This window comes from Periophthalmus magnuspinnatus, chromosome 1, assembly GCF_009829125.3.
Source record: "Periophthalmus magnuspinnatus isolate fPerMag1 chromosome 1, fPerMag1.2.pri, whole genome shotgun sequence".
In the NCBI taxonomy this organism is placed as follows: Eukaryota; Metazoa; Chordata; class Actinopteri; order Gobiiformes; family Gobiidae; genus Periophthalmus; species Periophthalmus magnuspinnatus.
This window is the reverse complement of record NC_047126.1, coordinates 12,273,266-12,295,233: the sequence shown is the minus strand read 5'-3', so window position 1 is coordinate 12,295,233 and position 21,968 is coordinate 12,273,266. Positions and strand designations below refer to the sequence as shown.

Here is a 21,968-nt window from a genome sequence, read left to right as displayed (position 1 = left end):
AGCAGGTGGAGACGACGGATGCTTCAGACCCCTAAAAATATGTATTTAACCATCACTTACAAAGACATTTGGTAAAATGTTACTTTGTTCTGTTTTAATAAAATGCATAGCATGATGTACCATAAGTATTTGACTTTGAACTGGTATGAGAAAATATTGTAAAAAAATTAAGTTTGAAGAAAGATTTAAAACAGTACATGGACTCCCAGTTGCATACGACAGTGGCACTTCTGTTTGCTTCTTTTAGTTAAAACTCCCCAAAGACGCTTTCCATTTCATACCAATGGCAATAAATAGCACTGAGCTAGCAGTCAAGTGGTGCCATGGTCACAGCCTGCCCATCTTGTATCAAATGAAAGTATTCTTATCCTCTCCGGAGAGACACTGTTAACCTCAAATATTTTTCCATTGTTCATGCCATGCTAAACTGCTGAAGAAAAAGATAAACATGTTCCAAAGCAGCACCAGACCATCAAAGCTAAACCTTTATAGCGTTGTTTGTTTTTGAATCTTTACTAATTGTGGCAATGGCCTCACGAGAGGCTTGTACACGTAATGTCCCATAAAGAGATAAATGGCATTTTAAGTTTTGTCCCCAGCAGGATAACCATGTAGACAAAAGATGGAAGAAAACTAAAACAGCATTTCCCTAAATCCACACCTACACAAACAAAACAGTTGTACATTGTTACCACTTTCACCAACTGGCTCTGTACAAAACTAAGTAACTGAGTTCACAGTGAAGCAAATGGTTTGCACATTACAACACAATTAGGTGTTGTAATGTGCAATATTGGAGAAGTAGCACCATATTTTCTATTTGTAAAAAACTTTCTCTCACTTTGCTGTGCTTCGATATAGGCTTGATGAATGAAGCAGTGCTGCCCAAAGTCCTAGTTAAATGTAACGGTAGTAGATGCTTTGACCATTAAGAAACGGTTAATGACACGCTTGCCCAAGTTGAACCTCTGTCAGTCATTTGTTCTGTGTTTTTGTGTATTTGTGTGAGCGAAACAGAGACAGAGCCCATGGGGAGATCTGCTGCAGGCCATATCAGACTGAATGGTAATTGGTGGCCAGCTAAGAAGGTTCACTGGTTTGCTTTGCACATGGATAATTGGCCAGTCGCTCCACAAAGCACTTTGAGAGAGTGCGCGATGCTAGCTAGCTGAACTAATGAGCATTGCAGGGTGTGTGAACCTCCATTTTACTGACAGCTCAGTTCAGCACGTGTGTTTTTGTGTGGCTCAGTGTAGTATGTGAGGTATTGTTGTACCTGAGCAGAGGCTTGTACTTGAACTCATCACTCTTTATCATGGTGGTCTGAGCAATAAAGCTTTTAAACGGCCTGTATCACATCCACCATCAAACCACTCCACATACAACTGCGAACTCCTGCAGTCTTACCTTCAACAGTGCGAAGGAGCCACACGACCTTTGTCACCCAAAATATAGTTACTTTGCAAGGTTTGCAAAGAAAGTTTTGAAGTTTTAAAACAGATGCTATGACATACGTTTAACATCTGATCTTTTTACTAATGTAGTTTAACTTCCTTGTCATGTAAGTGAGTCATGGTCATGGAAGTGAGGATGACAGAACTAGAGAATTGCTTCTCCTTACTGATTCAAACCCAGAGCCAATCTTGTGAGCAGCTCCTTGACTCTGTGGCGACAGTGGGAAAAACTAAGTCCATGTCCATCACCATGATGAATGCATTAGATGTGACCGTAGCTGTTCCCAGTGTAAATTCTGCTCCTGCTGGTGCAGGATGCACTCAGTCAACCTCTGCCCGTGTTAGCCATGATACATGGGGTTGTCATGGTACAGCTAAACCAAAGAGTCCAACTTCCTCTATGCCCTCACACAAGCGGCCCCTCCCTCGTTATAGTAATAGTAAACAAAAGAGAAAGCGCTCACATCATAATGTAAGTCCTAATCAGAAGCAGACATTGGAGCTGTCAAATAGATTTAACCTTCTTGACCTGAACGAGTTTCCAAGGCGCGAGGAGTTAACATCCCCTCTTAGGTCCTCACAGAGCATGACAATGGCACCAACTGCATTGCGACAGCAAAATCAGAGTAATATGTATGTCCTTAAAGATACGACAAATGTGGAAAAAAGAGCAAAACGTCCCCACAGTAACATGGGATTAATCATCAATCTGCTTGGCCTTGATTGTTATGGGAACGGTGTCCTTCACTGAATAAAACCTGTCCTCAGCTCTTCATCGGTTTATCTGTGGTACATCATGTAACCATCCCACGGGCTGCCATCCTGGAGCCCAGGTATCACACATAAACACTGTGCTCACTGTCCATTCGTGCGGACATATCCACTGTGATAGTGCACATCGGCTCCAATCACATTAAACTACAACAGTCCGAGGTGTTGGAAAGTGACTTCAAATAGCTTATAGACACGGTCCTAAAGTTGGGAAAACAATGCGTAATGTCTGGTCCAATTCCATTTCCCAGTTTCAGTGACATGAAGTTTAGTCAAATGTGCCAAGTTGTGGCTTCTGGCTTTCATATTCCGTAAACATGAAAGAAATTATCGTGTAACTTGGTTGACATCAATATTACTAACAAACATAGTCCCCAGACATCAAATTGATCCCAGGCAAACTCAAATAAGCATAGTATCTCTAAAGAGTTAGGCCTATCTGATATGACAAGACAAGGAAGGGACTGGGAATTATACATATGAATATACGTAGTATCACTACAATCTAAATTAGATTACATTAAAGTCTGGGCAGATCAGACAGATAAATAAATAAGCGATAAGGAAATCAATATTGAAACTGTCAAAGTTTTTCATTGTGATGGAGTCTAAAGGAGGAGATGTTTCCATTTATGTCAAAGATCACCTTACTGGACCTTTTCCTGCTCAAAGCCTAAATCTTTTGAATATTTGTCTCTGTTCGCTGTGAATGATCCTGATAAAAATAAATAAATAAATAAATAAATAAATAAAAAATGGCCATTGCTAGTATTTATGGTGCACCTTCAGCACCTAAAACTGCTCTTAATGATGATGATGTTCCTGATGCTTTCTAAACTGAAAAATTATGAGGTCCTAATAATGAGTGATATAAATATTAACTGGCTGGAGAAAGAGTCTGAAACTTTGAAAAACTAATTTCTATTTTGATTAGGCTTGACCCTAGAAATTTAAATAAAGGTACACTTATTGATATAATCTAAACAAACAAACAAACAAACAAACAAACAAACAAACAAACCCCATAATTATGAGGCAAATGGTGTTTTCCCACTTGATATTAGTGACCACTGTCTAATTGGTTAAAAAGTTAAAAAGACACATCCGTGTGGAAAGGTGAGAAAATCATATGAACATTTCAATGAGCAGGCCTTCATCTCTGACCTGTGTTACAGTGATATCGGGCCAACATCAGCCTGACCCTGACATGAAAAGATTGAAATGAATGAAAAACTGTAACAAGCATTGGTTCAACACAGAAATTGTGAGTTTCATTGAAGAAAGATATGCTGCCTGGAAAACTGCACATACAACTAGGTTAAAATTGGATTGGGCATTTTTTTCAAAAAAAAGAAATAGATCTTCATCAATAGTTCGAAAGGAAAAAACTCCTTACTTCATGTCTACACTTACAGAGTCACGGAAATCCAGTAAAGTTCTGTAGGACAGTAAGATCCCTCTCAGAACCTAGTATTCATATATTTGCAACTCATATTTTATTAGATATTGTAAATTCTAAAAAGGAAATAAATGATGCTTTTAATAGGCATTTTATCTCTGCATGTGACGTTTTGGATAATATTGATCCTTCTTAACTTGATTATGTCAATCAGGTGATTTTAAAACTGCAGCAGCATTTTAATGAAATCCAATATTCCCTAAAAAATCTGAAATCATCACTGAATCCAAATAAAATTAAGTATATGATTTTTTTTTTCTAAAAAAAACATTTAAGTGATGCACTCTACAACTACAAATCTTTATACACTAAATGGTACATGGATTTAAGGAGTCACCACCTATAAATATCTTGGCTTGATGAAAACTTTAAAAATACATATCTCAGAATTATATTATGAATTATGTAAAATTCAGATTTTATTATAAAAAGAAATCTTGTATTCCATTGAATTGCCGAAAAGAAATTGTTCAAGCAGTTTTATTTCTGTACTAGTTTATGGAGAGATATAATATACATGCAGACTTCAGCCTCTACTTTGAAGATACACTCTTTCACTCTGCCCTTCGTTGCATAACAAGTGATGAATTTAAACCCATCACTGTACACTGAAAAAGTAGCTTGGCCAACACGATCAGTCAGAAGAGAACAACACTGTATAAACTGATTTATAAAGGAGTACTTGATAAACTGCCTGAATATCTCACGTGTTGAACTTTTAATACAAGATCTCATGATTGTCTTTGTCTAAAAACTAGCAAAATTAGAACTGAAAAGAAGCTTTTGGTTATTTTGCTTTGCAAAAATGGAATATATTTCAAAGACATGCAAAACTGGGTGCCACAAATGCACTTTATTAATCTGGTGATAATTGTTTTTTGTTAGTGTTGTTCTGTATTTTAACAGGGTGCCCATCACATGAAAAAGAGTCTCTCATTGGGCTCTCCCTGTATAAATAAAGATAAATGAAATTCAAAAAATTAAATTTACGCATTACTGCCAAACACGTAATTACCCTACAAATATCACGGAGAAATATTTATTCTATTACAATCTTTGGACATTCAGACTGATTATTGAGACACACGACTACAGTTCAAGACAAGATTCATATCTAGCCATCTAAGCTATGGATATTTTTGCCCACAAATATTGTCAAAATCTAACACTATAAGACCCAGACTAAAAGTATTAAAAAATCTCCTTGTAATAAACGTTTCATCACATTTTAAAGATCATGTCATCTACTCTGGTTCTCACACAGAGTCAGAGTTGACAAAGAGTTGAAGCTAATGCATAGATTTCATTTAAATGTAGATGGCTTTGTTCATTATAAACTACCCAAAGAGCCACAAAAACTCATATGCCATTCTTTATTACATGAATGGAATAAGTGCTTCCTGCATGGGCTTTGCAGTGGGTGTGAAGCATAATAGGTCAGTCCCTTTAGTAAGAGTAACAAGCAAAGAGTCTGGCCAGTAGGTTAATGCTTAATGCGCTCAGGGTCAGTGAGTGACGACATACTACTCCTGCTACTGCCCACTCAACACATAATTAGCCAAGTTAGCACATGGCAGAGGAAATGGTCCAACACACAGCTTGCTTGCAAATATCACCACTAATACAATTACTAATGTAGCCAAGGTCTCAAGGACAGGACAGCTATCAAATAAAATTGGACAATTTTGTACTAACAAGGTTACAACTCAAATTGGGAAGGGAGCGGCAGAGGGGAAGGCAAAGAGAGAGAGATAATGCATTGGCAGGCAGCAGACAGGCGCTGTAAGAAAGAAAAGTGATTTAATTTAGCTGTCGTGTTGTTACAGGCTAGCCACCAGGGAAAGCCCTTTTTCAATTTCTTTGTCTCTTCTGATCAGACTGTCAGTTTGAGTGGGGCAGAGTTGAACCATGAGATGACAAGAGCTTAGGTGCTGACAAATGATAGCGCTGCTCCTGGGACCACGGGGAATGCACAAAAGTTGCAGAGTCACTGGTGCAGCCTGAGTTATGGTGAAATAACTGTGTGCTGTGGACTGACAGTATGTGTAATGGCTTCTAGTCTCCAGTGCCCATTGTCTAGTGTGTGTGGATGCGCCAGACGCTCAAATTTAGGAAACGGATGGCATTATTGTGAGCCTTTGTAGACACAATAAAACAGCCCATGTGTTTCTTTGAGTCCGTTTGACTAAAGAAATTCTCTGCTGTGTGGCCAGTTGGGCAAAATAAATGAAAATGGGGAAAAAAACTCATTTATACCAAACAAGCTCAATTCTAACCATATTTTCTCCACCATTTTACCTCAGCAATTATACAATACAGATAGGAAGTTGTTTGCTGCATTTGAAAAGAGCTATAATTGCAGTGCATGAACTTCAATTCTTCAATGGACACATAAAGTTCTTTTAATTTGTTTTGCTATTGCGATAACAAAAAAAACAAAAAAACACGGAATGTCTTCATGTATCAAAAGAAGAAAGGCTGGTGTTTCAAGTTTTGCGTCCAACAATAGCTACAGTAACCTGAAGTTGCAACTCGACTCCTGAAAGCTACTTATCACCTTTTTGAGTTAACATCACTTTTAAAGGACGATACCATAGCAACAGACTATGACAAGCAATCAAATGGACCAAGCCAAAAGTTGAAGACATTGAATGAGAGGCAAAAGCTAGGTTTTATTGATTGCAGATAAGCAGGCCTATACGTAGACTACTTCTACTATTTCTGTCTCCTCTGCTGTTTTCTCAAGCCAGGTCTAAAAGCTACACATGTAACACAAGAAACTGATATGTAATGTGGATTAGTCAATGGGATCAATGGGATATTTGATGTTGTCTTTTTTGTAAACTTGAGTGTACTCTGCACATCACCATAGCCTGAACAAAGCTTTCCTATCTTTATCCAAATTCTGTTGCAATATAAGCTATTTGCGCGTGTTTCTTAAATTGTTAATATGCAAAGAATTACAGTTTAACAGCACATGATTACAACATAATGACACTGAAGAGCCTTATTGCTATTTCCCAGCTGTCTGTCTAAATTTGCACTACAGAATATACTCCACTGTTATCTCCAAACACTTAAGCATTTAAATGAACTCAAATCCAATAATCAATCCCATTAATTATGATGCCGTACTCACCTTCAATGGGACAGTAGCGTGTGACCTTGTCGGGCATCAGCTGTCCCTCTTTGTGCCTGCAGTACACCTCCGCTATCTGCTGCCTACACTCTTTGCTCTTGGCTCGGGACAGCGCCGAGATGGCCTCTTTACCATTGATCTCGCATTTGGGCGGCTGCTCGTAGGCGACCTCCAGGGGCGCTGCTGCCGCCTCCTGCCTCCTGTGCGGGTGTACGTGCCTGTGCTGGGTCTGCGGTGATGGGACACTGCGGTACTGTTGGCTGACGTGTTGAGAGAAGTTGTTTATTCCCATTGAGAGGTGTTGGGAGTGCCCCATGGGGAGGACCTCATTGGATGCCCGGCTCATGCTGGGCGCACTGTCCCGCCAGGCTTGCTGCTGAGCGTGGGCCCTCTCTTGGAAATGCGCCCTCTGCTGTTTACTCCCAGGAGAGCCCACTGTTTGTCTATGGGGCTGCGATCTCGCCCCGAAATTACTATTGTCTATATTTTCAAAGTCTTTGGGCACTGAGTTCTCATTGTTGCTGTCCACTTTCTCCTTCGGCCGATGCGAGTAATACCCATCCTAGAATGAAAAAGGGAAGTGTAGGGGAAGAGGGGAGGAGGGGGAGAACAAACAAGAAAAACAAGATCAGAACTGAGCAAGCGTGGTGCATATCAAATGTCGGATTAACAATCAATGTGGCATGTATGCGCGGGGAGCTCTGCATCGAACCGTGAGCCATGAAATGAAGTAGCGAGGTATTGAGTTTGAGCGGTTACAAGGTGCAGGAGGTGAGGCGATGCTCGGGTCTCTGCCACTTCAAGCCATCATCAGATTAGCAGCGGTTTCAATTAAATTCCGCCTCAAATGGGCCCAGCAGTCCGTAAATAGATTACCAAGAAGGGATAAAGAACAGAATATGAGTTTATGTGATGTGTGCTGGAGAAATTGCAGTGTTGTCAGACGAAAGATGTCAGAAATGTGTATGTGTGCGTAAGTAAAAGTGTACAATCTTTATGCTGGGATCAACTGAAAGCACAGGGAAGAACACGACGGCAAGAGAGGGAAGAAGGAAGGAATGAGTGTGATACAAGATGGGCGTTCTCGGGTTGAAAAAAAAAAAAGCAGCGTGTTGCCGTGGCGAAAATGTGCAACAGTGCTTCAAATAGGAGAAGCAACTTACAACAGGAGAGCGAACGGCATGCTGACACTATAGGCGGGAGACAGTGCGGTTAAATCACGGCTATCCACTATGTGTTTCTCCATTTTATGAGACAGATGCACTGCGAGGGAAGGGGCCACGGTGCTACAAGTGCAATAAAAGGTTTGTGCAGGTGAAGCAAGTGGAGCAGTGATTGTAGAACAGGGGAGCACTCAGCATGGAAATGTCTAACTGTGCAGCCCCCAAAGCTAGGTCTGTTATCAAGCCATCACGCTGCCCTCTCTGCAGACACCTTGTACCAGCGCAATTACAAAGGCAGCGGCTGACACAACAGACAGGGAAGGGTGATATTATAGAGTAGAGACCTAAGACAAAACAAATAGAACAATATAGACATTGTTAGGAAGTCTTAAAGTGGGTTACTCAGCTTGCAGATGTCTTCTACATAAAGTCCCTATTACTTGACATGCAAATCTGGTTTTCTTTTACTATTTCTTTTACACTGAATGCCTCTCAAAATGCAGCATAAAGAAGGCAGATGGTAGATTGTGTGAAGGTGTATTAGATGGATAGATAGTTAGGTTAGTCTTTGTTTAACACTATGTTTTTGAATGGTTTTGTCCCTGTTTTTAGTTTGCATTTTAAGATTCCTATACCCCTGATTTATAACAATTATACCTACAAATATATGTTATTTTAATTATTTAGTTAAATTTGTTCAACATAAACCGTTTCATCATCACATCTGGTTGTGAAACTATACCCAAACTTTGTGTCTCCCCTGCCTCCTGCCAGTTTAGACAGAGCATGTTGTGTGAATGGCAGAACGTGCTAATCCGGCGTGTAACAGCTGCTTATACCAGTGATCACCTAAAAAGAAATCCCCACGCGCCGACTTTCAAAGGGAATGCTTTATCAGTCTAATCCCTGTGCTGCTCGTCACTGTTTGCAGAGGTAAAATGAGTTAGGGTGAGCGCATATATGGCAGAAATCATTTTGCCAAAATTCACTTGCATTTGTTTAAGACTTGGAGGGAAATTAAATGGGACAGCTTGTGAGTTTTCTTGGAAGGATCCCATTCAAAGTTGTGTGGAATGTGGAAGTACTAAGGATTTAATTGGAATTGGAAATGTCCATGTGAGCAATGTTGCAACACAATATTCCCTGAGTCACCTAAGTGGAACAAATCCTCCTTGATTAAAACGGATACCATATACCTCTAAGTAAAGCATAAAGCTACAAGTAATTACACATTAGAAACTACCTGGAACAGGCCAAGCCAATGTAACATGTTAATCTGCATCAAATAATCTAGAAAATATTAGACGATTAAAGGTGCAATTTGGCACTTTTTTGTTGGTGGTCCTGCTTTGCCAGGAATGTTTCGCAGTAGGACATTAAACCATAGACTGTACAAAGAAGTGACAAAGGGAGTATGACGTCACCCATAGCGCTTGGCTCCAGTCAAATGAAGCTCATCAATCAAACCTGTTGCTAACGCTAGCGGGAGCGACCTCAGGGAAAGAAGGTGCCTGCTTTGTCTCTTATTAATGTATTAATCTTAAGTTACGGACACAATAGTGAAATTAAAATACCAAGATCATGTAGAGCGAGTTAATATGAACATTTTAAGACCAAAATAACGGGCCTGACAACAGCATTTATGAAGAGAGGGGCGACAGCTTTGTAATGTAAAGTGAATTCGATTCAGCTGGAAGCGCAGCGCATGCATTAAACTCATCTATCTTCCATTTATTCAATTACATGTGTTTTTATTTCTCAAAACATATCTTAAATGTGCTTTATTACTGTGAGCCAGCTTGCATCTCCACAGATCTAACCTGCAAGTTGGCCTGGTGGAGGTTTAATGTCATACTGCAAAACACTCCAGACAAAGCAACAATATTTCAATGGAGAGAAGCAGAAAAGTTACATAGTACATCTTTAACTATTTAATAGATCTCAAGTTTGTTATTAAACCTCAAGTTAACAATAAGCCTTACATATAAATTTGATTTTCTTTCTATTATTAAAAGAAGGCCAAACCATGCCCAATATCTAAGCTGCCTTTTTGACTTCAACTCAAGATGTGGAATAATTATATTTTTCAAGGGGTGCAAATCTTCAGAGGGATACGGCTGATCCCAATAAATTATCATCGATATGAATCAGCTGCAGTCAGCCCCTCGAGCTTATGAAGTGGAAATTAGTCATATTTGTTGTTTGCTCAGGAATGATCTCTTTTGGATAAACAGGTTTTATACTGTAACCACCACAACGTGCTACACTTCCAATTAGGCATTACCTCCCGTATCCCCCCAGCCTCTCCCTATGAGTACCTGAGTTAGCATTAGGGCTGAAACAGTTACTTTAGTAGTTGAGTAGTAGTAGTCAGTAGTAGATACAGAATGAATGATAAAGTGTATTACTGACGCAAATCTGAAATAGTCTTTGTGATAAAAATGTCTTTATTCATATCTTTTAAAGGTCCTATATTGCACAAAATTGACTCTTGTGAGCTTAAGCCATGTTAAAATGATGTTGCCTCCTCAAAAACAGACCTGGAGTTGCGTTTTATTTCATTCACACATGTTTGAGTAACCCTTTATTATTAGTCTGTCTATATCTCCAAAGCTCAAAATGCTCTGTTCTACTTTGTGATGTCATGAAGTGGTGGTATTGAAGTTACCAGCTCCTTTTACCTTTTGTTCAGAATTCCAGGGTTGAAATCATCCAAATTATTCTAGTGGAGGTGTATGGAGTTTAAAAACACAGTGGAGCACTTCCTGTATTACCACGTGACATCACAAGGTGGGAGGAGGAGTGTTTTCAGTATGAGAGAAGAACTCAGTCCAAATGTGCAGGGTTTGTGTGTTAAATATGTGTGAAACAAAACTCCAGGTATGTCTGTGATGAGAAAACATTGTAACACAGATCAGAAAATAGTGTAATAATTGGCCCTTTAAAGTCCAGTTAATGATTATGATTATGAAAATACGATTACATTGATTTGAATAGTCGACTGGTCACTATTATTCTGGCTAGCTGTTGCGTAGCTAGTGAGAATGTACCTTAGCTGCACCTTTATGTTGGGTTTGCTCTGTGCAGGAGTGAACCAGAGGATGAATAGTGCCAGTGGTTGTGGGAGATAGGGCATGGAGCTAGGGGATGCTATTGATTGTTACTGTGGATGTGTTTTCCTGAAGGAGTCTGAGAGAAAAGAAGGGGTGGGGTTGGACTGCTCTGCTGCTGCTGACAAGCCAGGAAAAGGCACTGGTAAATAAATGCTCATATCATCCATCAGTGAAATGTACATTTAGGGAGAAGCCTGGAGGGAGTTAGCCCCCCTCCCTCTCCTCTGGGAATGGTTTGGTCCATTCCTCAAACACAAAGGTGCTCCCTTATTTCCTGTGCACAGCGGGGAATATTTCACCTGTCTCTCTCTCTCCTTTTTCCCTCAGTGCAGCGCCAAAAAGCACATATCTCTCTCTCACCACCTGCCCCCTCTCCCGTTCCCCATATCATCCCTGACTCGAGGAAATAGGAAAGGACTGCTTGAGCAGACCCACCCCCTAATGCCATCACTTACTGCTGCGCTCCCCTGGTAGATGCCGTATCAGTTTCACCTGGTCCCCCTTGGCGTGCTCCCTCTAAAACACATCAGTCCTGAGGGGCCAGCTGCAGATAAGGGGCTGTGTGTGGCAGCAAATACTTACTACTCTGGAATATCTCCACTTTGATTTGGCATTTTTAAAACCTAAACTCATTCTGGTAAAAAAAAGACTTTAACAAAACAACAGATAATAAAATCTGTTGTTTTGTTTTTGTAATGTGTATTGGCGTCATTAGCCTCATTTCCACTGGCATGGTTCACTTGGGGCCACCTTGGAGTGGGTCTCTTTGGTGCGGCTCCCTCCAGCCAAGGGCAGGGTCCAAGGGCAGGGCTCTGCTCCGTGAGACACTGACGTCACTCAAACATTACAAATGTTTTCTTAATAAATAAAATCAAAATGATATTTGAATTATACTTGTAATTAAAAGGCCAATTTCTGCAATTCACAAAAAGACATTTTGGTTGTGCCACTGTGAAAACGCAACGCAATGCTAATTCTGGTATATCGTCAGCTTTTTCTGCATTTATTTCACTTCTCTGTGCCTCTACACTTCATTTTAACCCCTCTTTCGATAAACAGTAAAAAGCTGTTGCATTCGTGCTTTGATGGCTCAACATATAAAGTTGCCATAACTGGAAATACGGCATCAAGTCAGCGTTTGGTGAGATATTATTTTCTGTTCAAATCTGCTTTTTGTTGTCTTGATCAACACCTTAGCTAAAACGATCTGTACAGTGCTGGCCCCCTCTGGGAGCTAATACCCTCCAGGGTCTGCTTCAGACTCCTCAGACAAGGTGGTACGGTTCACAACAGTAAAGACACTTGCAGCCCTTAACAATCCGCTCCAAAGCAAACCAGTGGAAACAAGGCTATTGTTTTACTTTTTAAATCAAAAATGTTGTTTTGAGTAATTCGTATACTTTCTGTTACACATCAGTCTTCCATTCACCTGCCCAACATGAGCTTGAAATTGGCATAAATGTCAAACATTCAGTTGAAAAAAACACACCAATAAACATGGACCACATATTTTCAAATAAGTTATAATAAACAACTTCATACTTTATCTTCTTTAGGCTGCATTGCTCATTTTCAATTCAAGCACTTTATTTATTTTACACAAGCTGCAAGAAATTTCCGCAGCCAAGAGTTTGCATATTTGTCCATAACAACTCCCAAAGTGGTTTTCAAATAGCTTTTTTAAATTTGTTTTTAACTCATCCGTGCATCACCACAGCTGCTGAGACATACCAGGACTGCCTAAGCATCACCGCAGCTGCGAGATGCCAGGATTGCCTTAACCTCCAGTAGAGTTAAAGCAGTGGACAGTTTGTGCTGAATGACCTGCCCGAAGCCCGTGGACATGTGCTTAATAAGCTCAGATTAACAAAGTGGACTGAACCCTCTCACTCAGCACAGAGACATCTGCTTGGACACGGAGAAGGACGGAGCAGGCTCACAGCCGCTCAAGTGTTCAGCACTCCACCACAACTCCAGGGAACGAGCCAAGGTGGGGATCAACTCAATGTAAAGTGATACTCTACATTTACTGTACCATTAAAATAAAATTCTAAATAAATACAACATACTATATTTTAGAAATGTCTTTTTAGCGTAGTTTATATTTGACTATTATTAGCCATTGCTTAGTGTTGCACCATATTGCCCAAGCAAGTTCCTACTAGTATTGTGAATGTCTACTGATAATGGCAATGGAACTTTTCTGATTCTGACATCCAAGAAGTGCATTATAAACTCACTATTTTTTTAAATGTTCACTTTTAATAGTGTCACAAAGGAGAAAAGTATAGGCAGTGCTACATCATGGTTTAAAGACAAGGTGGTGGAGTAGTTTGTATGCTCCTAACTCTGATCAAGGAGGTTGTAGGTTCAGTTCTGAATGTCTTGCCTCACCAACATGAGCCATTGCCTTTTGAATGTTTGTCAGTGTGGTATTATAGTCCATTAACCACCTGCAAAATCAACCAGCCACCTGCTATACCCCTAAAAAAGAACAAATACATTTTGTTTGTTGTAAATACACCCCAAAGAGTCATGCTTTTCATAAAACTAAATACTTCCCTGTTTCCAAAAATGTTCCAGTTTATTTTCTTTGTCCTGATCCAGACAATCCCTTCAATCTTCCTCTTCCTGTGGCAAACTCCACAGGCATGGCTCTCAGTCACATGTAGTAATGTAACAGTGTACGTGTTTTCAGGCACAAATAGCTGATTAACGGTGCGTCTGAATGAACAGTCCTGGTTTGGTATGCACACAAGCCTCTTGTTGAGGGCCATGCGACAGGACGTCCCAGTTAGCGTCCTGAAAGGCACTGGTCTGTGAGTGAGTGAGTGAAAGCTGCTTAGACACATACAGGGGACAGACCCGCAGCCCAAATGACTGCAGAGTTTCAACTCAGTAAAGGGGCATTTGAGCCGCCTGTTTTCCACATAAAGCATCATCTCACTGGTTTAAAGGATTTGCATTTTAATAAAATCCACACATGAAACCAAATGTATTCTGGGCAGTGAGACAAAAAGACCAGACTTCTGTATTTATAGTTATTAAATAAGAACAAGAGAGAAATGGTTCCTTTTTGAGCAAAGCTGGGCCATACATACAACATTAAATTATTGTTTGTCTCCTCCATAACATGACTGTTGTGTTAGGGCTCTTAAATGTATCAAAGATGTCACACTAATCAATACTAAAACTACATACTCATTTGAAAAACTGGACATTTCCTGATTAGTTATGATGTTGATCTTTATATGAACGTGGTAACACACACAAATTACTATTATGTTGCGTGAAAAATGACATTGTAAAGAGTCTTTTTATTAGTCGTATCAATATAGTATAGAGTATAAAGCCCGTCCTTTAGTTTTAAAATCCAAACACTAACGTCAGTCTAATTCTATTTTTATACTGCTGTGCTGTAAACGTAAAGCCAGATGCCATTATTACCAAATACTTTGAGCTGAATGCTTGTAAGGCTTGTAACCACGAGATAAAGCCCAACTGCAGTCCGAAAGCTGACAGTAACTCATAATAACCTATATATAGATGAGGTTAGGAAGGCCGTACACTTGGAGGAGGTATATTTGTATCTGAAGTTTTCATCTATTTCAGGATTAAAACTCATTGAGGATTATAATGGACTAATTCTTGTTCAGATGTGCTTGCGTTTACTGGAAATCGGAAGGCCATAAGTACAGTAAGTGAGAGGGTATCACGTTTATTCCCTGTGGGGACTTTAGCCTAAATTGGATTAAGGAGAAAACAGAGTTGAGAAACAGCCTTGAATAACCCTCTCAGATTTACTGTGGACCAACAGTGTACGAGAAGTGAAATCCCCGAGGTCTGCACTGTGGTAGACTGGAGCTGCTCTGTTCAAAGTCTGCACTGTTCTTACATGTGTGTGGATTAATATTACCATACACTCATTCACTAACAAAATATCAGGCTTTTCTGAAGGCTGGAGAAGTACAGCAGAAAGGAGAAAGACATTCCAAGGAATCTCATGTTCAAATGGAAGTGTTGCCAATATAGAAAGTCCTTTTTATTTATTTAATTTATATTTAGATGCAGATTTTTGAATAAGATGATATCATACTCCCAGATGAGGGGAAATAACCCGATTTCCCTATTGATTACATTGTACTTTGCCATAAAAACCCAAAAGGTAAATTCACAAATGCTGACACTGATCATTTCCAAACCCTAGAACTTACCGTATTACAACACAAATCTGCATTTTAACAATATTCATTTTAGCTGCCCCCCATTTGTATAAAATAGTATTGGCCTATAGAATGTTGTGATGTAATCTGAAACCCAGCAATACAGGAAAACCCAATGAAAGCACTCAGAGTGTCTTTTTCATGGACGCCCTGTTCAAAATACAGAAAAAAATACAAACAAATAAATATGTAAGTCAGTTTAAAACATTAAAAACAGGTGCAGGTGTGTGTATAACAGTTCCTAACCAGATTATTATTAGTGTTTGTGGCATCAAAGTATCCAATTTAGCTTGTCCTTGAAATATAGGTGGCTATAACCCAATCATAACCTCATCTTCACACCCTGCTCCAAGCCCAGTGTCTCCCATTAGATGCCTATGGGGACTGTACATTCTCTCTGGACTCGTAAACAAGCATGACGACGGTGACTATTCTCTGCTTCCCTTATAGCCAGCTCTTATTTTAACATCTCCAACTCTGTATGGGGCCCACCATACTATTCCTGCACCATATCTCACCAGTGCACAAAACCCCGCCCCTCCCCACCTCCCCCTCACCTCCCTGTGCAGCCACGAAATGACACCCCTATTTAATCAATTGTGGATCATGAAATTTTGCACAAGAGACCCCTTTTCTTTGCACTTGACAGTGATTGAACTGCACAGCCATGCAATTCCATTCACCACGGCCATGAAAGGGGAGGAAAAAAAAAAGCTTTGGGGGAGGGGGAGAGTTGAAGGAGATTTCCCCCTGACATCATGGGCTGCTCCTGAATGGGGGAGCTACACAGGGAACCTACTATGTGTTAGGGCCAGCTGATCTATAAGAGACTGAGACCAACACAAACTTTTTTTTACATGGACCCTCCAAAGACCAAGGCTAGGAATAATAACAGAGATAGAATGAGTGTGTGTGGTGGGGGTCGCACAGGGGGAAGGGGCCAAACAGAAACGCCTACAGTTTTGTTGTTAAAAGTGCTTTATGCAACTTTTCTGCTGGGGGGTCCGACACCTGCTTGTCTCTATGGAAACGCTATTGCTCTGCCTGGAAAGCTGTACAATACACAGATAATACAGCAATAAGCATATAGTGTGTCTCAAACTGTGGTGCATGTACTGCTGGTGGTACATGAGCTCCGTCAGGTGGTACTCGGACAGCTCTTCAGTTTATGGGCTTGTCTAATTTAAAGTTCATTTCATCCACATTTTTGTCCTCCTTTGGATCTATTTTTGTTTAGAACTACAGGGGAAACGATGTAGTCCACTTTTAGACCTGGTTTACCCCTAAATTAGATCTGGAATAGTCTTATTATAGACCTGATTTAGATTTGGTGGTACAGGGAAAGCCAAATCTTTTCATTGGTGGTACTTGGTGTGATATACTGATATTGGCTATAGATTTTGTATTTATAGATATATGTGTTGAAAATGTGCTCTCTTACTGTGATCATTTCAGGTAAAAGGAATAGCAGCTACATGGAGACAAACCAGGTAGCAGACTCAACCAAAAAAGCAATAATACTACAAATTACAGAAGTAGTGTCAACAATTGTATCATTATTATTACTGCACGTGTTATAATATTAAAAACGATCATCGTCAATGCCATAAAAATGCACATAAAGTTGTAAAACGTGCTAACTACTGGGTTATGTTTTATCCATTTACAGACACATACAAAATTATATAATACATCCCCCAAATATTTTAACCATAAATGCACTTTTTGTTTCATTTTGTTTTTCCAGCCTGCTCTCCCTGATTGTTTGAAGTTAGCAATGCAATGTAAAGCTTGTTTGCATTGTTTAAGCAGGGATTCCTTTAGGTCATGTGACAGGCCGTGACCCTACATGACCCCAACGCAGAGGTCACCAAAGCTGGACTGTTTAAAGCATCTGGCTCTATGGAAGTCCCACTCACTGACTAAGGTTTGGTTTTGCGACGTAACGGCAAAACCAACATAAAGAGAAACAGAGAGAGTTTAGTTTCAGTTCGGCAGCATTCACACAAGGGCCATTTCCAAAAGTCAATTTTTTTTGAAGAAAGGAGAAGTAGAAAATCCATATTGACCACAGAGATTTTAAAAATAACTTTTTTTCCTGTAACTCAAGACTAAGCTTTTTTTTTTTTTTTTCTTCTTCTTCTTTTTTAGTTAAAACACAAAATTCACTGGCTGAGTTTGCACTTATTGAGACTGCAATGCATATTCATACAGACCATATAAAAAAGTTAAGAAATTGGAAGTAACCCATGTAATACAAACTCCACACGTCCCTATTTCTACACACATGGTTTATTATTGGTATGCGTATCCTAGCATCATATATTTAATGAATGTGCCCTATAATTTAATAATAATAGTAAACAAAATGATCTGCAGCACACCATTTAATTTTGTCCAACCCAAAACCCGTAATTCAACCTGTAATGACTTGAATCACAGCTCCCCTAAATTAAAAGCAGCTTAAACGTAGCTGAACTCACCAATATTTTGACAGCCATAAAAGTACTGTAATCTGCTTGAGTCATTTTGATATCCCACGTTCCTGTTACATGATAGGCTCCATTGGGAATGCAATGCACCTATTAATTACAAGCAGTAATGAGGTTATGGTTTTCCACTGGTCTGGTGACTCATTCAGACAACATGGGGCCTATGTGATGCCGCAAATCACCATATCTTTTAAATGGGTGGAAAGTACGTGGAGTGTATAGGAGGAACTGTTGTATTTGTATTAGTATATAGTAATCTAGTCCCCAACACTAAATCCTTCATTAAGTAGTTACCAAGACTGAATCATTCTTAATAAACGACGTGTTCCTTATGAATGAAGTCTTTTTATACTTTACTAATGTGACTAATGCGTTTATTACAGTGTCAGCCGCAGTAGCAGGTTTTTCAGTTTATTTCAGTTACACTTGTGTCTGGAATAACAAGCAAAACTGTGTAGAGCAACGGCAGGTTTGAAAGACATTGTTAAAAGTACACAAACGGTTCAAGGTTTAATTAAGCAGTAGAGGAATTCAGCAGAGCCACATGGGACACACTGAATGTGTTGTTCATGGTCAGTGCAGGAGCCCTCAGACCACCAGGGCACCCACTAAGTAAGAACGGATCAAATATTCATAAGTCAGAAAGAGAGAGAACAGAGGGAGAGACGGAGAGAGAGAACAGAGGGAGAGAAAGAGAGAGACAGACAGAGGGAGAGAGACAGAGACATAGAGAGAGAGAGAGAGAGACAGAGAGAATGAGACAGACAGAGAGGGAGAGAGACAGAGAGAGAGAAAGAGATAGAGAGAAAGCGAGAGAATGAGACAGACAGAGAGAGAGGGAGAGGCAGAGAGAAAGAGAGAGACAGAGAGAGAGAGAGAGAATGAGACAGAGAGAAAGAGAGAGAAAGAAAGAGATAGAGAGGGAGTGAGAGCAAGAGAATGAGACAGAGAGAGGGAGAGATGGAGAGAGAAAGATAAAGACAGAGAGAGCGAGAGAGTGAGAGAATGAGACAGACAGAAAGAGAGAATGAGAGAGACAGAGAGAGAGAAAGAAAGAGATAGAGAGAAAGAAAATGATAGAGAGCAAGAGAATGAGACAGAGAGAAAGAGAGAGAGAGACAGAGAAAGAAAGATATATATATATAGAGAGAGAATGAAACAGACAGAGAGAGAGAAACAGAGAGACAGAGAGAGAGGGGCCAGTAGAGTGGGGGGGCACAGACAGAGAGAGAGGGAGAGAGGGGGGGGCAAGAGAGTGAGAGAATGAGACAGACAGACAGAGAGAGAGAGATGGAGAGAGAAAGAAAGAGACAGAGAGAGAGCGAGAGAATGAGACAGACAGACAGCCAGAGAGAGACAGAGAGAGAGAAAGAGAGAGAGAGAGAGTGAGAGAATGAGACAGACAGACAGAGAGAGACAGAGAGAGAGAAAGAGATAGAGAGAGAGTGAGATAATAAGACAGACAGAGAGAAAGAGAGAGACAGAGAGAGAAAGAAAGAAAGATATATAGAGAGAGCAAGAAAATGAAACAGACAGGGAGAGAGGGAGAGAGAGGGTGGCCAGTAGAGTGGGGGGGGCACAGAGAGAGAGAGGGAGAGAGAGAGAGAAAGAGAGAGAGAGAGAGAAAGGGAAAAGGAGAGAGAGAAAGACAAAAAGATATATAGAGAGAGCAAGAAAATGAAACAGACAGGGAGAGAGGGTGGCCAGTAGAGTGGGGGGGGGGCACAGAGAGAGAGAGGGAGAGAGAGCGAGAAAGAGAGAGACAGGGAAAGAGAGAAAGAAAGAGGGGCCAGTGTCCGGGAGTAGAGCAGAGGAGAAACCGCACACACCTCAGGGCATGTTGGTTTTCATAAGAAGAGTGACATGTTGACTGAATATTTATTACCTATGAGACTAGAAAAATGCAGCATGTACTATCACTATAAAAGGGGCATATACTTTAGTTCACTGAAACATCAAATATTCAAAACTCGACTTCTACTTTATAAGAGTATTATTATTTAGCAGTAATGAAACCACAAGGCTAACCACAAACAACTCAACCATGTCGCAAACTGCAAATTTAAATTAGACTGAATTCACACTTATTCATACAAGTGCAAAAAGAAAAAAAACTTTTGGTGGAATTAGTGAGTTAAAATGTTCATATTACGTCATAAACACATATTTGAATCCAATGCAAACTTGAATATTTGGCTGGAGTATTAAAGTATCTGCAGAGGACAGTCATTTTCTTTCTGGACTGGTGCATTGGGGGAATAGCCACACAAGCAGATACACAAATGTCGTTTCAATGGTGGACCAGGAGATATGAAAAAATATACATGTAAAGCCTGTATGTGTTGGGTGGACTTGTCCTTTCCCGGTGAGCTGAAGGGAGTCCCACGGGTCTACTTGTGTCTGGTCTGTCACGTAGAGCTCACAGAGGCAGTTGTTGCTTGTGGGAGAATTAGAGGTGTAAATCTGTCAGAGTGCGCCACAAATGTTGACTGAAGCAGAAATGGTGTAAAAATTGCTTTTCCAGCGTGTCAGTGGTCCATTGGCTGCATTTACATTCATTTAGTGTGTTTGTCCCGAATATAATTTTCCAAATGATTATAATCAATTCATTTGAAACTTGCCTCGCGACGCTTGTATTTGCATTTATACAACACTCCCAAACAACGGATGGCTCTTGTCCAAACAGCGGCAATCTTCCCAATGGGTTTTTTCAACAACACACACACACAAACTGTCAGTCATGGCTATAAACAGCAGAGAGGCTACAACAGGATTAGTAGAAATAGTACAAAATATAACACTATATTAATAAAGTGTACATGCTTAAGAAGATATAACACTGGTTTAGTTTGACTTTTTTTGTATGTTCAGTGTTTAAAAGGTCACTTCTTCCATTTGAATCATCACAAACACAATATTTTTCAGCACACCGTGACTGCAGTAAAACTCCAGATTGGTATTTGTTTCTCTTGTTCTGGAATTTGACTCGCTTTTGTGTGTCCAAGGCCTTTGTTTGTTCTGCCCAATTAGAACAGAGCAGAGAGATGCTTGAGGTGACTGGTGTCCAATAGATTTGTGAATCAAAAAGAAGAACTGGAAGAATGGCAGAAAACAAAATCAGGACACTCTGGACTAAATACATCAGCACTCAGTCATTGGCTGGAATTGGTGTTTTTTGTCATAATCACAGATGGAGAGCCAGAGCCATTTCTTCCTATTGATTCTTCTTTGCCATGAAATGCCTTAAAGATAAATGTGCAAGTGTTGGATCTTATCATTTCTATTGGACCTACAACTCACTGTATTACAACAAGTATCTGAACTTGAACAATAATAATTTTATCTGCCCCACATCTGAATTAAATAATATTGACCTATAGATTATTGTGATGTCATCTGATACCCAGCAATATCACTTGTTGTTGTACTGTAGTACTTGTTGGTTTACTGTAGTATGTCAGTCTTTCTCCCTGACACACAAGCAGTTTGACTTGAGTAGGATTTGGATCTATGCACGTTTAATAGTCAGAGAAGTGGCACTTTCCCCTGTACTCTGCCATGACTCTAATCTGCTGACAGCCAATGAGAGGCTTGAGTGGCTAATGGTAAGCCCTGATAGAACAAAGTGGATGTTGTCCTAAACAGGGGTTCACATGTTAATGCTCTGTATTTGTGTTAATGGACTAAAAGCATGCTTCTGCTGGCAACAAAAGAATTAACAAAAACACTCAATGGACAAGGGCAATGTATTTTTAGTCTGTAGACAACCACATCTAGATTTTTCTTGTGAATTAGTGTTTTTTTGTTTTGATAAAATCAGAAGGCTGTTTGCAGTCTGCATCCACCCCTGCTTCTCTTCGCTTTCTGAACAAAGCTATTAGAAAACATGTGAATTGTGCAACGGGTTTGTGTGAGTCGTACAAGAGTCATTAATTTAAATACCTGTTTCCTCATTTGAAAACTGGGTAAAGCAGCTTTAACCTAACAGAATAAAAACACATCAAATATAAAATAAATACAATTCTAATGACATGACTTGACATCTGAACATTGCATGCTTCGTTTAATAATGGTAACAATCTCATAAATGTCATATGTCTAAATTTAACATCATATGTTGCATGATATCCAGTTTATATTTCTTTGCTATGAAC

The 21,968-nt window shown here is 39.9% G+C and overlaps 1 protein-coding gene across 1 annotated transcript in view; it reads right to left on the bottom strand.

Moving 5' to 3' along the window:
* Positions 1-21,968, bottom strand: part of xylt1 (xylosyltransferase I) — a 72,325-nt gene that overhangs the window by 25,923 nt on the left and 24,434 nt on the right. Inside the window, exon 2 of the mRNA XM_033971906.2 lies at positions 6,824-7,385. Within this exon, the coding sequence (XP_033827797.1) occupies positions 6,824-7,385 (562 nt within the window). The remainder of the gene's footprint in view (positions 1-6,823; positions 7,386-21,968) is intronic.